This window comes from Microcaecilia unicolor, chromosome 1 (genome assembly GCF_901765095.1).
Source record: "Microcaecilia unicolor chromosome 1, aMicUni1.1, whole genome shotgun sequence".
Taxonomy (NCBI): Eukaryota; Metazoa; Chordata; class Amphibia; order Gymnophiona; family Siphonopidae; genus Microcaecilia; species Microcaecilia unicolor.
In genome coordinates this window covers 468480515-468502307 of record NC_044031.1, presented here as the reverse complement: position 1 = coordinate 468502307, position 21793 = coordinate 468480515, and the positions used below count along the sequence as shown (strand labels likewise).

The 21793-nt window shown below is 42.9% G+C and overlaps 1 protein-coding gene across 6 annotated transcripts in view; it reads left to right on the top strand.

Moving 5' to 3' along the window:
- The window catches only part of ANKRD29 (ankyrin repeat domain 29), a 143627-nt gene that overhangs the window by 31272 nt on the left and 90562 nt on the right, over positions 1 to 21793 (top strand). For 5 of the 6 annotated variants that reach the window (XM_030213558.1, XM_030213565.1, XM_030213598.1 and 2 more), the window contains exon 2: positions 13233 to 13343. In XM_030213558.1, coding sequence (XP_030069418.1) covers positions 13233 to 13343 — 111 coding nt within the window. Of the gene's footprint in view, positions 1 to 11296; positions 11395 to 13232; positions 13344 to 21793 lie in introns of all 6 variants that reach the window. The other variant, XM_030213573.1, reaches the window with a different exon arrangement.

Here is a 21793-nt window from a genome sequence, read left to right as displayed (position 1 = left end):
TTGTGACCTGGATTGGCCACTGTTGGAAACAGGATGCTGGGCTCGATGGACCTTTGGTCTTTCCCAGTATGGCAATACTTATGTACTTATATACATTGTATTTCTCTGTATAGCTTTTTGTGGTGCTGCTTTCCATGCAGTCTGACTTCTTGAGCTTTCCCATTTTTTTCTTTTTTGTCTCCTGTGTTCTGTTTCTAATTTGTGATCCCTTATTCTATAATTAGGTAAACATCAGTCTGTTCTGCATGTGTGACAGAAGTGTGGTATAGTACTGTATAGTTTCAATGTAGAGGTCTATCATAGTAACAGTAAATGACGGCAAATAAAGACCAGCTCGGCCCATTCAGTCTGCTTAGAAAGCTGGTCAGGGCTGTACCTGTGACGCTGTGTGGGTTCCCCACCCCCTCTGATGCCCAGTGCTGTCTAACCCTATCTCTTTTTTTTTATTCTTTTAAGTGTGAAGGTTGGTTATGTTTTACTGTGAATGGAAATGCTCTGTTATTTTTATTCCTTCAATCTTGGATTAACCATTAAGCAAAATAAGCACGTTCTTAGGACACCAAAGGAAGGGGGGGCATCACAGAGTTTTTCCTCCTAGCTATCATGCCCATAACTCTTTCACTTCCATCTGCCACACCCATTATTCAACATGAATTTCAGTGTTTTTCTCATTATTATAAATGTATATGATGTTTTGTTCCATATAATAATGATTTCTCAGCACTTATTGAGTCTTAATGTCTTGCCAGTTAAGTAATGGAAAGGCCAAGAATCACCACTGTTGGGCTTTGCTTAGGGCATCAGTTATCGATTCCTCTATGTGGTCCTGCCACATGAACCTTACCCTATCACAACTTCACCTTGCATTTGTATACACCGGAGTCTGGAACTGCTCTCCGGCACTATGTAAACCACATTGAACTTACAAAGAAGTGGGAAAATGTGGGGTACAAATGTAACACATAAATAAATATAGGAAAACTCTGTGCTTATCCCACACCATTTTGAATTCTGTTACTGTTTTAACTGCCCCCACCCACCTCCCATGGAAGAGCATTCCAGATATCTAACACCCTTTCCGTGAAAAAGTATTTCTTGATATTGCTTTTAAGTTTACCTCCTTGCAACTTCATTTCGTGTCCTCTAAGCCTGTCTGTTTTTGGAAAAGGTTGTTTTGTTCCTTACCCTTTTCAAGGATTTAAATATCTGGATCATATCTCCCCTGTCTCGCCTCTCCTCTAAGGTATATATATATTCAAGTCCAAGTCTCTTTCCATACATCTTCTGACTTCTGGCACATACCTCATCCATTTTGGGCCTCTTTTCCTTTGAACAGTTTTGAGTCTTTTTATGTCCTTGGCAAGATACAGCCCTCAAAACTGAACACAGTATTCCAAATGTAGTCTCACCAAAGACTTACACAGGGATATTATCACCTCTTTTTTTTTTCTGCTGGTTATGCTCTTCTCAGTGCAGCCAAGTATCCTTCTGGCCTTGGCCATTACCTTGTTGCATTATTTTGCCACCTTTAGATCCTCACATACTATCACCCCAAGATCTCTGTCTGTCTGTTCACATCAGACTCTCGCTTCCTACTATACACAGCTCCTTTGGATTTCTGCACCCAAATACAGCGCCCTATATTTATTCTCATTAAAGCTTAACTGCCAAGCATTAGCTCAAGTTTCTAATTTTAGTAGATCACTTCTCATGCACTCCATTCCCTACAGGGTGTTCATTCTGTTGCCAATGTTTGTGTCATCCACAAAAAGGCACACTTTTCCTTCTATCCCCTTTGCCAATATTGCACACAAATATGTTGAATAGAATCAGCCCCCATGACAGATCCCTAAAGCACTTCATTACTCACATTTCTTTCTTTTGAACAAATTCAATTTAACACTGCCATCTGCTGTCTATCAGTTAACCAATTTCTGATCCAGTTTACTGCCTTGGATCCCATCCTCAACCCACTCAGTTTATTTATGAGCCTCTTATAAAAGGACAGTGCCAAAGACTTTGCCCTCAAACCAGTTCTTTGTTTCATCCAGTCAAAGAAATCAATCAGATTTGTTTCACATGATTTGTCTTCATTAGCGCTATGTTGCCTCGGATCATGTAACTCAGCGGTTCCCAAACTGTGCTCCATGGCACCCTAGCATGCCACAGCGAACTCTCAGGGGTACTGTGGCATATTTTCCCCACCTCCCTCCAGCTGCCACCCAAGCTGCTACTGCTGCTTCTCTAGATGAGCAGGAGCAGCAGCAAAACAAGCTGCAGCCACCACAAGACTGGACTCTCCATACACACAGTTGATTGTCCTATCCCCTTGAACGTCACTTCCTGTTCCGGGGCACAGTTGACAGCCATGTGAATGAACAGTCCAGCCTTGCGGTGGCTGCTTTACTGCTGCTGCTGGTCTAGATAAGTAACAGCAGCAGGGATGGGTGTGGGGGGGGGGGGGAGGGAGGACAGAGAGGATGCAGATGCTGGATTGGGGGAAGAAGCAGAGAGGGAGTTTAGGCTGGATGGAAAGGGGAGAGAAAGAAAACAGAAGCTGAGTGGAAGGGGTAGAGGGGGCAGAGTCTGGACGGAAGTGGGGAGAGAAGGAGGGCAGAGGCTGGATGAGAGAGGGAGGGCAGAGGCTACATGAAAGTGGGGAGAGAAGGAGAGCAGAGGCTGGATGGAAGGGGGATAGAAGAAGTGCAGACGCTGGATGGAAAGGGGGAAGAAAAGGAGATTATGTGTGGAAACGCAGGCATTAGTGACTGAAGCATGCCACCAATTTGCAGTGTGGAACTCGGGCCTCGAGCAGTGGACCTTTTCGGTTGGTGGAGTGTGGACATCCCCGCCAGCAAAGGTAGGACTCAACACTGTTGGAGGGGGGGGGGGGGGAGACCTGAGAGGAAACGTGTAACCTAGGGGTGCCATGACCCGAGAAAGTTTGGGAACCACTGATGTAACTCATTGGATTATAGAAAGTTGACTATCTTTTCCTTTGCCACCACTGAACTATGACACACCAATTTGTAATTTCCTACCTCTTCTCTGTTAACCATCTTTGTGAAGAGGGACTACATCAGTCTTTCTCCAATCCTGTGGCACTTCTCTGGTCTCCAAGTATCTATAAATCACATCCTTTAGAGGGCCTGCCAAAATTTCTCTAATTTCTCAGTATCCTGTGATGTTTCTCATTGGGTCCCACGGTTTTGTCCACATTCTATCTTGCAAGTTGTTCATAAACACTTTCTTCCATGTATGATGCGGTATCTACATCATCATTTTCATCTGTATTTCTGTCAAATATCTGTGAACCTTTGCCTGGTTTTCCTTCCATGAATCCCAAACAGAAGTAATTGTTGAGTAGTTCTGCCTTTCCCTCATCTATGTCTACACATTAAGTCTTCTATCCATGCTTTTGCTGTCCTGGTTTCTTTCTTCATCTCTTTCAGCTTTAAGTGGTATATTTTTCACATTCCTCTTTCTGTGAACCTCTGTATCTTGTGAATGATATCTTTTTTCCTAAATTATTGAAGCCACCTCTTTGGAGAACCATATAGATTTCCTTTTACACTTGCATTTACTTACTCTCCTTACATAAAGATCTTTTGCCCATTTTATACCTCCTTTTAGTTTAGCCCACTGTCCATCTACTTTCATTTTCTTTCCGCACCCTGTGAGCAAATTCTTCAATTATTTCTCCATTTTGCTGAAGTCTGCCTGTTTGAAATCCAGGACTTTGGGTTTGGTGTGGCTGGACTCCACTTTGGCTCTTATACCAAACCATATTATGCAGTGATCACTGCCTCCCAGATGGGCACCCACCTGGATATTAGACCTACTCTGTCCATTCATGAATATTAAATCCAGCATCAACCCTTCCCTGGCAGGTTCCATTACCATTTGTCTGAGCAAAGCCCCTTGCAAGGCCTCCACTATCTTTCTCCTTTTTTCCAGATTTGCAGATGGGATACTTCAATCCCCATCTGGTAGATTAAAGTCATCCAGTGTTATCACCTTCCCTTTCATTCCCACCTTTGCATTTTAATCGATCAAATATCTGGCCAGTTCTACCATCTCAGTTGGCGGATTGTAGGTTACCGTCGATCAAATATGTGGCCAGTTCTACCATCTCAGTTGGCGGATTGTAGGTTACCGTCGATCAAATATCTGGCCAGTTCTACCATCTCAGTTGGCGGATTGTAGGTTACCATTGATCAAATATGTGGCCAGTTCTACCATCTTAGTTGGCGGATTGTAGGTTACCGTCGATCAAATATCTGGCCAGTTCTACCATCTCAGTCGGCGGATTGTAGGTTACCATCTTCTCTTTCCAACATAATCCACAGGGCTTGCTCTTTTCTCCAGTTTCACCTGCTTTAATTTGTCTTTTACATAGAGAGCTCCTTCTTCTTTTTTTCCCCCATCTCTATCCATCCTGATATCTCATTCAAGAAACTCACTGGACCATGTCTCTCATCTACTTTGTTCTGTTTTCACACTGGGATGTGTGCACTGATGTTCTAGGGCCTCTGCCAAAGTTGCATCTCCCAATAGGCTGAGTGAACCTCATTCTTAAGCCAGGATCTAGGTCCTGCAGTAATATTTGCAGCATTGCATTTTTATAGATAGAATTGCTGATGATTTTTAGTCCTGAGGGTTAGTGCTGTTTTGGTATGGCATAAGTTCTGAGTACAAATAATGGGGCCCTTTTACTAAGCCGCGTAGGTGCCTAGGTGCGCCCAACACGCGCCAAATTGGAGTTACCGCCCGGTTGCCGTGTGGCCCTTGCAGTAATTGCAATTTTGGCACGCGTCCGCTACGTAAGTCTGAAAAATATTTTTCATTTTCTGATGCACGGCAGCTACACTCATAGACCATTACCCCTTGGTTACCGCATGAGACCTTACCCTAGGTCAATGGCTTGCGGTAAGGTCTCAGACCCAAAATGGATGCGCGGCAATTTTCATTTTGCCGCACATCCATTTTCAGCAAAAAAAAGGCATTTTTTTTGTAGGTGCGCTAAAAAATAATTCTGCGCGCACCCAAATCACGCATCTACACTACCACAGACCATTTTTCAGCTCACCTTAGTAAAAGGACCCCAGTGTTTCTGAACCAATTGTTTGAAATTATTATCTGATTTAATATATGTATCAGATGTATATCCTCATGAATACAACTAACATTAACATGATATAATTAGTTGTAATTGCTAATGTACTAGATTCACATTAGGGGGTGGTGGTTTAAAACTGCATATCTAGATTGTAAGCTGTTTGAGCAGGGACTGTCTTCTGTGTATGGTGTACAGCGCTGCGTATGCCTTGTTGCGCTATAGAAATGATAAGTAGATAGAAATGATAAGTAGATTTATATTATGATAAGAGCTTAACATGTTTAGTGCTGAAGGCCCACCAAAGAAAGGACTCCATTAAAATTCATTGTGGGTGGGAAGCAACACACTGGTCATTTGCACAGGGCAGCAAAAAAGATAAAACCTGCTGGGGGGGGGGGGGAGAGGGAGACCATTGCAGAGCAGAGGGTTAAGGTAAAAAAAATATGAGGATGCAGCCCTTTAAACGGATCTCCATTGGTGAGGACAGGCACAATAGGAAGAATGAAAATCCACCCAAGGCTTCTACCACCCTTGCAACAGCCCTGGGTAAGCTATTACTGCCTGGTGATCAGATGCTTGGAAGAGATGCAGCACCTTGGCGAAACAAAAAACACCTATATTAGAGACATTTAAAGCTGCTAAGAAGAAAGACATAATCCCTGGTGACCTCACTCTTTCAGCGCTTCACAGGAGAGATCCATCAAGCAATGACTGGCACTGTTTAACAGCTCTTTGCTCCATCCCCCTATCTGAAGCTTTTTGTGAGCATGTTTTTTGTTCAAGATGTAGTTCAAACCTGTCTGTGGCTGCCAGTTCTTTCAGTTGCCCATAGATACAACAAATTAGGAACACCCATAGTGAAGCGATTTAATAATGCTGGGTGAGACAGATCCAGACCAGAAGATATGGAATGCGGATGCCTGTGCCTCCAGGCGCCACTAATGATGCCTGCTATTTCTGTCTGATTACTAATAATCCTATTAAAAACCCATGAGGAAACACAACTAAAATAAAGCATTTTCTGCAGCCATCTGACTGCTTCTCTTTCCTAATCACTAACATACACTTATACAAACTGCACAGTACATACCCATGTATCCACCATCACTCAGCCTCACTTTATTTATTTATTTCATTTGTACCCCCGTGCTTTCCCACATGTAGCAGGTTCAATGCGGCTTACATAGTAACTAGAATTACAAAGTTATAAAGAACATACAAGTTGTAGAAAGCATTGTAAATCTGTGTCAGTATATGGCAATCCAGTTTAGGATAGGTTGGAAAGGGCTTTAATGGCAACTTCAGTAGCTGGGACCGAGAACTGTGCTGGGCAGACTTTTACAGTCTGGGTCCCGCACAAGACACATTTGGATAGGCTGAGTGGGCTTTGACAGCTACTTCAGTAGGTGGAACTTAAGGACAGAGCTGGGCAGACTACTATGGTCTATGTCCCAGAAACGCCAAAGAAAGACTCGTAAAAGTACAGTGCACTCCATTTAAGTGCACATCGGATAGGCGCATGCTCTACTGAACTGCACGCCGCACTTCGGTCCCGTTTTTGGCACCACACACATGCATTCACACTAACACTGTAGGCTCTTGAAGCAGGAACATTACTGATCATGCAGACCTTAGAACAGGGGTCTCAAACTCCGGTCTTCAGGGGGCCACAAACCCGGTCAGGTTTTCAGGATATCCATAATAAATACAAAGGAGAGATTTGCATGCCCACTGCCTCCACTGTATGCAGATCTCTCTTGTATATCCCTAATTATCTAATAAATACGAGTACTCTTGATTTCAATCCAGTCGCTTTAAATTATCCTACAATTAATACAACTGCAATTGATTTTACAAATCTTTATTTTATTCATTCTTAATTACCATATAATATGTCTTATTTCACAAGTTTCTTATGTCCCACATACATTCCTTATTTCAATTACCCATTCTACAAGGATATAATACATCTCTAGATTTCTGTCCACAGTCTCGCTCAACTTTAACTGCAGTTTTGAGCCTGTTCCACAGACATACCACAACTGATGTAAATGTACTGATTCATCATGAACTCTGTGATTCTCAATTGCTAATGTCCAACATTTCAGAAAGGTTCCATACAGTTCCCAGTAATGGTTATGGTGTTCACCCGATTAGAATGTGGTAATAATCCTGCTCCACAGGTGTTTAACACAGGTTGTAGATTTAACAGTTCATCACGAGCGCTGTGATACTCAAATTCCTGATATCTGGGACCTTCTTTAGATCTTTTCTTGTTTAAGGCTGTCAACATGCAAATAGGACCCAACGAAATCTTCCGCTGTAGTCCTAAAGAAGTAAGCACCAGTATCGTGTAGCACGCCAAACCCTTGTAGAATGTGACCTACTTTTGAATTTAGGGTAATTGAAATAAAGAAATGTATGTGGTATGAGAGTGAGTGAATGTAGACATAAGAAACTTGTGAAATAAGACATATTATATGGTAATTAAGAAAGAGTAAAATAAAGATTTGCAAAATCAATTGCAGTTGTACTAATTATTGTATATAGTAACTTTAGTAACATAGTAGATGACCTGCACGGTCCATCCAGTCTGCCCAAGAAATGTGCCACTTTTTTGTGTATACCTTACCTTGATTTGTACCTGTCTTTTTCAGGGCACAGACCGTACAAGTCTGCCCAGCACTATCCTCGCCTCCCACCATCGGCTCTGGCACAGACCGTATAAGTCTGCCCAGCACTATCCCCGCCTCCCAACCACCAGCCCCGCCTCCCACTACCGGCTCTGTTATCCAATCTCGGCTAAGCTCCTGAGGATCCATTTCTTCTGAACAGGATTCCTTTATGTTTATCCCACGCATTCTTTTTAAAATTCTCTTAAGTAATGTTCACCCACTGAGATGTTGGCTACTCATATCTATTCTACTCATTGCATAGTTTCCAAATGACTATGCACAGACAAAAAAAGTTGTTGTTCTTCCAGCATTTACCTTTAGATCTACATAAAAATGGAAACAGGAGATGTACAGCAGATAAGTACAATTGGAGGAAGTGATAGAGGGAAAGCATGTCCAGGCAAACCGTATATATACAAAAGTCTCACTACCTGGTTATGAGCACTAACATGTTACACATCCCCTACTGGTGCCAGTGTGACTGGTATGAACAGAGGTCAATGAATGGTAACAGCCAGCTGTGAGAATCAGAAAATAAGGACTGTAAAAAGGATATTAAAATAAATAATATATAATTCTAAACAAAAGAACAAGTCTCTCACTTAACGTGCTTGACTTGTGCGCAGATGTGAACACTGAAGGAGTAACTAAAGGTGGAAATGAATTGCCATACCCCTGAATAATGCATTTCTAATATAGAAGCACCAGCATGGCACCACCACAGATATTTAGTGATGCTCAGCAGGGCAGCATCCCATCTGCTTGGAGCCAGGGAACTGTCCATGTACGAAGCACCTCCATTAAAAGGGAAAGGGGACTTGATATACCGCCTTTCTGTGATTTTTGTAACTACATTCAAAGCAGTTTACATATATTCAGGTACTTATTTTGTACCTGGGGCAATGGAGGGTTAAGTGACTTCCCCAGAGTCACAAGGAGCTGCAGTAGGAATTGAACTCAATTCACCAGGATCAAAGTCCACTGCACTAACCACTGGGCTACTCCTCCACTAGCAACATTCTGTGTAGAAGCCTGCCCTTGCAGATCAGCAACGCGGCCGTGCAGGCTTCTGTTTCTGTGAGTCTGACGTCCTGCAGGACGTCAGACTCACAGAAACAGAAGCCTGCGCTGCTGCGCTGCTGATCTGCAAGGGCAGGCTTCTACATGGAATGTTGCTAGTGGAATAGCAACATTAACATTCCATGTAGAATCTCAAATAGTAGCACCAGAATCTAAATAGTAGCAACATTCCATGTAGAATCTCCAATAGTAGCAACAGAATCTCAACATTCCATTTAGAATCTGAAACAGGAAATGGGACTTGATATACCACCTTTCTGTGGTTTTTGTAACTACATTCAAAGCGGTTTACATAGTATATACAGGTACTTATTCGTACCTGTGGCAATGGAGGTTTAAGTGACTTGGAAGGGTCAATATTCAAAGCAATTTAACTAGCCAGAAACAGCTCCTGGCCAGTTAAATTGCTTGTTCAGGGCTAATCAGTCATATTCAGCAGCACTTAAACTGTTAGTGCTTCCAAAAAGGTCCTGTTAGCACTTAACTCGAAACCAGCTATTTTAGGGGTGTTCCAGGGGTAGAGTTAGCACTTGGCCAGTTAAGTACGGATATCCAGCACTTAACTGGCCAAGGTAACCGCATAAATAGGACCACATAAGTCAGTCCTATCTTTAATTGGTGCCCCATAGCCGGTTAAGTGCTGAATATCACACTTAACTGGCTATGGTTTTGCCAACTCTGTAAACCTGAAAATTCAATGCTGGAGCCTGGACATAGCCCAGCATTGAATTTATGGGTATATCACCAGTGGCAATCAGCAAAACACTGAGTGTCGCCAGTTGAATTTTGACCCTGAAATTCACAGGTGGGCTTAGGTGGGCCAGGGCCCACCCATTTATGGCTCAGGCCCACCCAACAGTAGCACATGTTTAGTGGTAACTGGTGGGAATCCCAAGCTCCGCCAGCTGAAGATTTCCCCTGATGGTAACAAAAACGCTACTCTCCACGACACCAGCGCCTGCGCATGCTCAGTTTTCAGTGCATGCCTGCTGCCAAGGTGGAAAGAAGCGTTTTCCCACCAGCTTAGATAATTTTTTTTGGGGGGGGTGGAGAACACTTGGTGCCCACCCAATTCTTGCCTAGGCCCACCCAAAATCTGTTGTCTGGCTATGCCCCTGCCCTGAAATGTTTAAAAATATGCTTTTCCGGCTACTGCTGCCATAAGAAAGATATGGGAACTGTCTTAGCCTTGCATTAGGTTAAGAGACCAAGCAATAAAAGCATTAATATTTTACAGTATGTGCGTATATGCTTCCTGTGTGTACATGTGCAGTTCCTCTAGGACACAGGAAGCATATACACCCCCAAGCATTTCCAGCACTTCCAAGCCAATGACCTGCACTAAGCTCAGCCCAGCAGTTTACTTCTGATGTAGCAATGACTTTTTTTTCTGTGCTACAACTAAGGACAGTAATGTGCAAAACATCAGCAATAAACCAGAAGTACCCCCGCTGCAGTAATCTTAGCACAAGGGAAAGGAATGCCAATGAGCTACATAAGGAATTATTTCCAAGGCAGAAAACTGTACTCAAGATTAGTGCAGTTTTATAATTCTCTGAGTGCTTTCGATTGCTTTAATGTCAGTCAGTAATAAGTTATATGCCTTTTGTAATGTTCCTTTGTATCTATTAATAAAAATCATTTGAACATAATTCTCTGAGTGCTACCACACTGATAATGTTAATTCATTTGTGGTGTAGCAGCTGGTCTTCTCCCTTCTTTCCTCTGATTGACCACTGATGTCAATTTCTTTGCATACAATAGTACTACAACTTATCATTTCTATAGCGCTACTAGACATATACATCGTTGTACACAAACATGTAAGACACAGTCCCTGCCCAGCAGAGTTTGCATCTATTCAAGACAGATCAACAGGATGAATAAGGGATTAGGCGGTTTCATTTATTATGGGAATGATTAAAAAACATAGATATTAAACAGATGAATAAGGGGTTAATTCTCAAAAAATGTGGCTCCTCTAATCTCCTCCCATTGGCTGGAATGTCAGGCAGGCATGCGAGGAAAGGGAGGCTGTGCATCCCTACACACATGAACAGTTACTGGTAATAGTGCTAAACAGCACAACAGGTGATGCTAGCGGTAGCTGGGGCAACCCTTGTCTCACAGCAGAGCCTCAGCCCTTGATTTGCGGTCTTGATTTCCAATTTGCGGACATTCCCATCCTCACTTGGAAAGGTTTTAATGATGAGCCCCAAAGGCCAACTGTTACGCTGTGCTTGGCTGTCTTTCAGTAATACAAGGTCGCCTTCTTGTAAATTGGGCTGATTATTCTGCCATTTATTTTGATATTGCAGAATATAACGGTATTCTCTCTTCCAATGTTTCCAAAAGATGTCTGAGAGGTATTGAATCTGCTTTCATTGACACTTATAGATGTTGCTCTCTTTGAAATCTCCAGGTGAAGTAAGAATGGCATTCACTTTTTCTGTTACAAGCATAGCTGGAGTTAAAATTGCCGGCGACTCTGGATCTGAAGATACTGGTACCAAGGGTCAGGTATTTATGATGGCAGTGACTTCTGCGTGTATATGGTTTCTCTTGGGTGGAGACTTGAAAGATGAAAATGTAGATCCAATGCAATCCAAGGCTTCTCTGAAGCAGACGGGGTGTCTACTCTTAGATCTAGATCCTTTAGATCTTTGGCATGATCCTCTGCAGGAAATATTCTCATTACTTTTGGACTGTTGGAGACAATTTTATGAAATCTGAGATTGGCCTCTGCCAACATTGTTTGTATTCTCTTTAGTATATCAATGGCTTCTCCTTTAGTAGGTTAGGACTTCAAACTTTCATCTAAATAAAGGTCTCTCTCAATGAAGTGTCTGGCATCTGTGCCTTATTTTCTTTCACCTTCTTGAGCTGTTCTTCTAAGCCCTTAGGTTGCTACTGCAGGTGATAGACTGTTATCAAAGACATGAACTTTCATTCTGTATTCTACGATTTCCTGGTTTTTGTTGTTGTCACAAGAATCTCCAGTAGTTTCTGTAGTCTGGGTGTACAACAAAGCAATAGAAAATTTGCTAGGTATCTGCTGTTATGATGACAGAGTCCTTTCTGAAGAGAATTAAGACTCCTAATAGGCTGTTGATCATGTCAGGCCCAGAAAGCAGCATATTGTTGAGTGAGATTCCTGGAATTGAACACAATCCTAATCTGCCCTGGTTGGTTTTTTTTTGTTACATTTGTACCCCGCGCTTTCCCACTCATGGCAGGCTCTATGCGGCAGGCAATGGAGGGTTAAGTGACTTGCCCAAAGTCACAAGGAGCTGCCTGTGCCGGGAACCAAACTCAGTTCCTCAGGACCAAAGTCCACCACCCTAACCACTAGGCCACTCCACTTTTAATGGTGGGGTTAGCTCTGATTGGCTATTATCCAGCATGTTCTGCATGAATGTTGTAAAGTGCTGTTTTCTCTCTGGTTTCCTTCTCAGAGTCTGTTGCAATAAAGTGAGATGAGAGAAATCTTGCTCTCTGTTGTTAGGTAATCATGTTCTGGGCATCTGGAATGGTAGTGGAGCCACCCAGCGGTTGGATTCATCCTTGTAGAACTTCTTATCCATAATTCTCAAGAACTCTCTGTCTTCTATTGAAAGAGTCAGTTTGTTGTCATCCTTGGTGACTTGGAACACTGAGTCCCCCAGATGGTTTCCTAAATCTGGTGGAGAGGTGTCCTGACAGATGGTTGATCCAGGATCTGGTTCTTCCCAGCTATAAACCTCCTTCACATGCAAATGGTTATGACAAGCCTTGAACAAAGTGGTGTGCCCATTTTCCAAGATGAACATTTGCAGCCCTTCCTGGGGGTCATTTAGAGGTTAAAGTGCAGTATTTAGTGGAACCACTAGAGGTCTCTGCTAATCACATGGATCAGGACCCTAGAAGTCTCTAGACATGTTTTGGGGGGTTTTTAAATTTCTAAAAATACTGCTTAATAGGTCAAGGTCTAATTTTGAAATGTGTATATGGCAAACTCTTGTAGGTTTCATAGTCACATGATTTAAAAATACCTTTTCATGAATTTTTTTTAAATGTAATAAAACATATGTTAAACAAGTAATAAGATTATCCTTCACCTGTGGTATCTGCAGTGATCGAACATAGCAAATAACTGGCAATTTTCCAGAAGTTTATGCTCTGCATAGACCATATTTTGCTGCAACAGGCTATCGTAAGGAGCAGCTGCTGCAAATAATCTTAAGGAGTTGTAGAGAAATTTGCATACAGAACTTGCATGGAAGCCTTTATAGTGTGACTAAGAATAGCCTGAAAACAGTGGGAATTCATGTTGAATCATACACGGTACTCTGACATTTTTCTTTGTATGTTCCTTGCAGAAAGAAACCCCCCTAGCCAATGCCGCATTCTGGGCTGCACGGAAAGGAAACCTGGCTCTCCTCCAGCTATTGCTGAACAGTGGCCGAGTAGATGTGGACTGCAGAGACTGTGTATGTATCTGGTGAATGCATGCCAAGAATGACTGCCTGACTCTCTTGCCATAGACCTCTATGAAACAGGAGATAGCATGATCATACAGAGGATCTAGGTTCAATTCTTGGGCCAACTCTCCATTCTCTGGGAGGGCTAGGACAAGGTCTTCTGTGGAGGCACCTAGGATCCTTTATATAATAGGCTCCTACAAGAAGTCCTCGGGACGCCTAATTGTAAGCTCTGTTATAGAACTGCCACCATAGAAGTCAGACTGAGGGACCATGGTTGCAGGGTTCCAGTGGGAGCCTGTATGCATAACTCCTTTGCCAAGGATTGCCATTGGAATGGTTGGCTGAGAAAGCAGGAGAAGAGATATATGGGGAATCCCAGATAGTTGTGAATGAAAGCTCATGGCACCATAGCCTAGGGGAGGCTGATTCAAACTTCAGACAAAGGAGATGCTCAAACTTCAAGCAGTCTCTCTCCAGAAGGAATCAACAAGTCTCAGAGAGGAAGTTACTTTGTTTTACAGCAGCTTAAGTTACTGCAGAAGTCACTAACCCACAGTAATACAGTATTGCATGTTAGTGACTCCTGTGATAAAGGAGTAACCACATTGCCTTCAACCTTACAAGCTGTTTTACCCTGTTTCCCAGGAGCATTGGGTTCTAATGTGTGGCCCAGTGCTCCTGGGGAACCAAGAGGCCAGCACTGCCAAAAATATGCATGGTCTGGGGATTGCCTTCTGTTTCCCCTCCCCAAAAGAAACTCCTGTAGGCCCATTTAGGCTTACCTGAAGGAATCATGGGTAGTGTATGGGTTGAGGGACAGGAACGATCCCCAGTTGCTCCTGTCTCTGCGAGTGCAAGGTTAAAAATGTATCCTATGCCCCTTAATGATAGCCTCCTGGTATTTAACACTATGGGTCAGGCTGCATATAAGGTTCCACAAGACTATTACAAGGAGCAGACTCTGCAGGTCTTGCTTGCATTGACTGAAAGTCCTGCTAGGTCAGATGCTGGTTTGTCTGTTCTGGCTGCTAGTTTAGTTCGCCCAGGAGTATCCCCAGTACAGTTAGGACCATAATGACTAGAGCTTGATATGCTAGATCTTGTCAATAAGGGGGAGTCAAAGTAAAAAGCAGACTGAGGTCCACAGGTAAATTACCTCCACCCCCCCCCCCCCCCGGGACAGTAAGCCTGGTCTTCTGCCTGTAGTGACTGTCTTGCCTATAAGTTGAGCCCTCTGGTACTGGTCGCCATGAGGCCTAACTGCATAACTCTGGAGCCCATGGCAGGTACACTGGCTTTCACCAAAAGGATCTGGTAAAAGAACAAGGCCAGAAGGCAGCTGGGGAACAGATTTAGGACTGAGGCAGATTTCACCATGGAGAACACAAATCTGGAATGAGGAAGGGTCACAACTAGGAATCAAAGGCACCAGGCAATGCTAGAATAGCAGTGACCTTGCTTAGGCAAGGAGACCAGGCAAGGACCGGTTGCCTGACATTTAACCATAAGAGTCAGTGTTTAGGGAAAACGCTGGCTGCTATAGCTAAAATTAAACTATATATTCAGCACCAGTAGCTGGATATCGGCTGGCACCCAATATCCAGTTTCAATGTGGCATCTGACATAATGGCGCCATTTAGTTTGAAATGAAGTGTGTGGTGGTAAGTGTCTCATGAACAGTTTTAAGTACTGAAAGACGATAAATGAACTTTTTCTAAATGAATGTCTTTATCTTTTAAGTTACTGTATTAATAGCACTAGCCCCTGGGGAAGCCAGATTGTTTGTGTGAAATGGGGCTCTGTCGGGTACAAAGATAAGTGCTGAGTACATTGAATTTTATTGCAGAAAAGATTATCTCCACTTCTATTGCATATGAGGAAAGATTTTGAGAAATCAATATTGAATAATAATGACTGTAAGAATAAATTAAAAACAATCAAAAATGAAAAAAGGTGGAAAGTTTTTGAAGACCAATGATTGCGATTTGACCTATTGATGGAAAGCATAAAAATGTATATATGCTTCCTTGAGGTCTCTGAGGTCTTTTTCTCCCCCCCCCCCCCCCCCCCCCAAAAAAAAAAGTGTGTATATATATATATATATATAGAGAGAGAGAGAGAGAGAGAGAGAGAGAGAGAGAGAGAAGATTTGGTGAAATTGTATCATTTTCACTGGGTTCTGGTAACTGGTATCTTTGGATTATGGTTGCACAACTTTATACCAGTTTATTACTGCTTTGGATCAGCTTATATTACCACTAGCTCGTGCTATTTTAGCACAGGTCCTATTATGTAGGAAGACCTAGTTACTAATAACTGGGGTTAACAGTAAAATAACATGTCTTAATGGTAGCTCACGTTGATACCTTCCCCCCTTAAACTGATATTCAGGGCCCCGAGAGGAAATGGGTCAGAGTACTTGTAGAATAGACTTTCTCTGTATGTACATTTGAAGTCTCTAAGGTCCCCCCCAGGAGCAAACCTAATCATACCTTCATCAAAGAAAATCATGTGATGTGACACCTGCCAGTGAGCCTTCTTTGAAGGAGCCCCCACTCTGGAGCTCACTCTTAAAAAAGCCTTGACTAACACAAGGCTGCCTTCCACTTCAGAAAGCAGGTGAAAGCCTGACTCTTATCCCAAGCCTTTAATGGATACGATAACTAATAGCTAGTCATACACACCCAGACTGATATCAACTGCACTTAGGGGCCCCTTCAAAATTATCGACATTCGACTTTTGAACTTTTAGGTATTCATTACATGCTCAGTATATTTGGATTTACCAGTGTACTATGTTTGCTACATACCATAATTCCAGATGATGTCAAACTCCTGATGCAGGCTATGTAGCTGAAACACGGCCCATGTTGAGTCTTCTTTGAAATTAATAAAGTCAATTCTGCACAACTAGTCACTGGTCATCTCCACTGTTTGTTTGTTTGTGTTAGATACTGTGGAGGTTGTTTTGTTAAGTGTATTTTGTTGACATCGCATCATGCCTCTATTTATGTAAATGTTTTCTATCCTTTAACATATACTGATATTTGGATGTTTTACTGTGTTGTCTTAATAAGTACGGTGCTAACACTGTATCTTATTATAGTTATTATAAATTAATTTGCTTACTTCCAAGTTATGTACTATGTTCATATTTGAGCAGTTCTGCTTTCTGTGCAATGCCGTGGGCATATTTCTTCAAAAGGAAGTAAATAAATCTTAATAAATAAGCTCCAGATCATCCATGACACTCTGAGTCAGTGCTGTTTTTAAAAATGTATATGTTATTGTCTATTTGTTTTACCAATACAGTCAATAAATAGAACATTCCATCCCAAAACTATGTTACCCCTACCCCCTGGCAGCTCTCCCCCTCCCGCTCCCATCCTCACAGAGTGACATCCAGAGGCCAACACTGCTAGTAACAGACAATTTTAAAATAAATAAATCTCCCTTCAAACATTTTCATTGGCAAAATAGGAGAAATCCCAGGATTCTGAGAGAAAAGAGATGAAAAATGTGGGAGGGCCAAGCTGTCATTCAAGATTTGGAGTTAACTGGCAGCTCTCTGCATCAGTACTGAATTTTTAAGATACGTAAACCACCTACTGCATGAAAGAAAGGGTGAGGTTAGTGTGGTCAGAACAAAGATAACATTAAGAGGAAATAATATCAGTAAAGCAGTCTGGCCTGAAGTCAAACATTTGTGTGGAAATACAACTAATGCATTTGAAGTAATTGATACCCACTGAGCAGTAATAAGAAGCAACAGGTGAATAAAATGCATTTTTGGTGTATATATTTATTTGGATATCTAATAAATTTCATTTAAAACAAAATGCTTGGAGTGAGTTACTGTACAAATTAGCATCAATTAACATTACAGTACAAAAAGAGATTGTTTCTACGTCACAGCAAGTTTTAAATATGCTCGTGCACTAGATTTCTTATTTGGCCTGAGCTTTTTTTTCTCCTTTCAAAAATTCCTCTAGCATAAAGATTAGCCTGATATTCAGCCCGAGGCACTAACTAGCTTGTAAGCTTGTCAGATCCACAGACTAAAATAACCCTGGATATTCAATGCTGAGGTATGTCCGGCTTCTGACAATGAATATCCAGATATCTGTGGTTAGCCGGAAGTTAACTGAGCATTGGTCGAAATTCAGACCAGTGCCCAGTTAATTCAGTGCATAAAGGGTTCCTTTTACTAAGCTGCGGGGAAAAGGGCCCTGCGGTAGCAGCAGGGACAGTTTTTCCCACGTGCCAGTGTCCTTTTGACCGTAGCGGGTAAAAAAAACCCTTTAAAAAATGGCCAAGCGGTAAGAATACTCTTACTGCATGGCCATGCGGGAGGGTGCACTTACCATCATCCACTGAGGTGGTGGTAAAGGCTCCGGTGGTAACCGGGCAGTGGGTTAGCACCATGCTTTTAAATTAAAAAATATTTTCCAGCACACCAGAAATGGCATGCACTCGTGCCGCAACTACCGCCAGCAGCCATGTTGGGCCGGCAGTAGTTCAGGGACAGCGTGCGGTTAAGCCTACGTTGGGTTTACGTACATTTTGTAAAAGGGCCCCAAAGCTAGGACAGCTTTTTTGCTGTCCTAACTTTATCCACTCACTTAGCTGGCTAGCCAACTGAATATTACCGCTGACTAAGTCATGGCTCCGTCCAAACTCTGATCCTAGACTGGTTAGAGACAATATTCAGCAGCACTACTCAGTTAAGGTTTGCATAATGATGTATAATGGTATATATGATTCTTTATGATTTAGCTCCAGCCTACTTGTTAAATTGGGTGTAGACTACCAGTAAAGATAGAGGTCTTCATGATGACCTATAACTCCATTATCCCAACCCTAGCAGGTTGGAACATAAAAAATGCCATTTGTTTTTCTAGGCTCAGATACACACAAACCTAACGAGCCAGCAACAAGGTTTTATACCAATTCTACCCGGTTTAGCGAACAAGGAATAAAATGAGACATGCATAAAAGGGTTCTCCGAGATCTTTTCCTATCACGGTAGTAGCTAATGAAAACGGAATGCAAAGCTAAAATAATGAGCTAATTACTATATATATGTGCATGCAAGGCGATGCATAGCCGTTTTCCGAACTGATGCCCAGAAGCAGTCCCTAGTTTTACCGTGGAAAAGTTAACGTCTGGAGCTGTTGGTCCTGACAACTCCAGACCTCCCGTTAAATTTGAATGAGCTTCACACAACAAAATATCAGGGCAGAGGGACTGCTTTTAACCAGAACACAAAAAAGTGTGACAAAAATCCAACCTGAAAGGCTGTAGGGAGCTGGTGGGTCCCTGTGATGGGAGGAAAGGATCCTGCTTCAGCTGTCCGGGGCCAGGCAGAGATAAGGGAGAGCCACAGGAGTTCTTGTGCTGCCACAGCCCTATCCTGCTCCCTAGCAAGGAAGCGGGGCCGGCAGAGGAGAGAAGAGAACCCCGGAGCCCGTGAACAAGAACCCGGGGGTGGGGGGACTGCTCTTCCTGAGGGCTGCAGGTGTTTCAGCTATCTCCCTCCTCCCGCCTTTTGCGCTAAAGAGAGCGTCAGATTGCTAACTCCCGGCATCAGCGGACTCACACCCCCCCCCCCCCCCCCGCCCCCGCAGAAGAGTGCTGGCTCCTGGCTTGTTTTTGTGTTTTGTCTGAGTGTATGAAAGCTGTCTGTAGCATGCAGAGCAGCCATGCTTAGCGAAGGGCTGCTCTGTGCATGCTCAGCTGGCCGACTGGATTCTCCCATATCGCATGCAAATGAGCTGGGTCGCAAAAGGAACAAGCATCTCATTTGCATGGGATTCTCTTTGGTAATCCATCTCTATTTCCAAATCAGTCATTTTTACCAATTTGAAAATATGAATGGATTCTTAACACGGATCTTAGTGCATCTGGGCCCTAGTCTTTCACATCAAGCACCAACTATTTGGAATTCAATTCCAAAAGATCTGAGAAAAACTCAAAACTATCTTGAATTTAGGTGATTGGTAATAATTTTTCTTTTTAAGAAATTCTTATCTTAAAGTTGAGTCTGGCTAGTTTTTGTGCTGGTATTGCTGTATTGTACTATTTTCTATTTTGATTATGTTTGCTCACAGGGTTTCACCTGCTTATTCTTCCCTGTGATCCGCATTGAAATCTAAGGGTAGTTGCGGAACACCAGAAGTAATGCAATGTTTTAATGGTTTAACGAATATCATTGGCCAGCTTGCTCAGTGGGTTTTAACCGTGCAGAATATTCTCCTGCCCAGTTAAGTGGGCCCTGTAAGTAAAAGAGCAGCTACTGCTGTAAAATCACAACCTTCTGCAGTTACAAGTAGCTAAAAATAAGAATTAAATCTACTGTAAAGTGTTTGGGGTTTTTTAAACGTACCCAGAGGGAGGTTGCTGGGCGGTCCTGGGTTGGTCTGGGATATTTTGGGGCCAATTTGGGGTTGCTGGGACCCATTTCAGGTCTGTGTTGAGTCTGGGACAGAGGGGAGACAAAACACAGCAGGCAGAAACAGGTGTGCTGCCGCAAATGCCAAACAAGGAGAGGCTGGCTGGCAGGAAAATGGCCAGCTTTGGGCCTGACCTACCGGAGCTCCCGCACATACGCGGTTACACACACTGGAGCTCTGGCAGGCCTCTGATGAAGCCAGGGCCTCAATTTTTGCTACTGCCTGGCAGGCAGCCACCAGCAGCAAGTAAGGTCAGCCCAAAGGTGTTTCATCGATGGGGGCAGCCTGAGGAGTGGCAGGAGAGTCAGGTAAGAGGTTTCCTGACCTCAAATTATATTTATTTATTTAATTTTTATTGGGTACTTTTGGTGGGGTTTGGACTCAGGTTCCAGAGAACCATTTTAAAATGTATATTTTGTAGCTGGGGTGTCTGAAGGTATTTAAAAGGCAAGCTCAGATAAAGTAGACCCTTTTAAAAAATATTCCAAGTGTTCTTTCCACTGTTTACATTGTGGGGGGGGGGGGCTTTAAAAATGACAATTTTTAGAGTCTGTTGGTTGTGGCAGTAAGAGAAAAATTATTTAAATTTCCTTGAAAATTTTGGGAGGTTTCGATGTGTTTTCAGGTTAATTTTGGGGAAAATACGTAACATTTATTTTCTAAAAATGTTGATTTTTAAATTCTGAAAAGAAGGTCTGGATTATATTGAATTGCAATGGATTTCTGGGTTATTTTTGCTAAAATTCTGTGTAATTCTTACTGTATTCTATTAGAAAATCTATTTTCCCATTAATATTAATGGGAAAAGAGCTTTGAAAAATTAAAATTTCCTTAAAGTTCCACAAGGAGAAAAAAAACCAAACATTCTGTGTGCTGACAGCTGATTGATTAAGGAGGGTCAGGTGGCCCCAGCTGAGCCCCCCCCCCTGTTTCTGGACAACAGCCATTGGGATGGTTGCCAGAGGAGCCCAGGATGTGTGTGTGTAGCTCTGCTGAGTGAGAGCAGGGAAAAGTTTAGGATAAGTGCTGAGAAAGGTGGAAGAGACTCTCAGTAAGGCTGTATGACTGAGAAAGTGTGTTGACTTGCAAACTGACTTTGAAAAGTAGAAATTAAGAAATACAATCACTTTAACCTGGATCTAGTCTCACGCTCAAAGGCCCAACTTTGTCAGTCAGAAGTGAAGTATCTGGGCTTTTGCATTTCCCAGGGAAGTCGGAGACTGGATGCTAGTAGGAAGCAAGCGGTAGCTGCAATTCCCCAACCCAAGTCCAGAAGAGAAGTTAGGGAATTCCTGGGAGCAGCTGGATTCTGCAGAATTTGGATTCCAAATTTTGCACTGATGGCGAAACCCCTTTACCAGGCCACAAAGGGGGGTGAAAAGGAACCATTTGAATGGGGACCTACTGCTCAACAATCCTTCATTGCCATAAAGAAAGCCCTACTCCAAGCCCCTGCGTTAGGCCTTCCTGATGTGGAGAAACCTTTCTCACTGTATGTCCATGAGCGACAGGGGGTTGCTCTGGGTGTGCTGACCCAGATGATGGGATCCTGGCAGAGGCCTGTTGCATACCTGTCTAAACAGCTGGATGGAGTGGCTAAAGGATGGCCAGCCTGCATGAGGGCCATTGCAGCAACAGCCTTACTGGTCCAGGAAGCTGATAAGTTGACCTTGGGGCAAGAACTGGTTGTTAAAGTCCCCCATGCAGTTCTCACCCTCATGGAGTATAAGGGCAACCACTGGTTTACAAATAACCGTATGGTTAAGTACCAAGCTAGCTTGTGTGAGAATCCACGGATACACCTGGAAACAGTGGCTACATTCAATCCTGCTACTCTTTTGCCAGCATCTGAGGGACCACCAGATCATGACTGTATCCAAACTATGGATGAAGTGTACTCCAGTCGACCAGATCTTAAAGATGTGCCTTGGAGGGACCCAGATGTAATTTATTTTACAGATGGAAGCAGTTATGTGGAGAACTCCAAGCGATTGGCAGGCTATG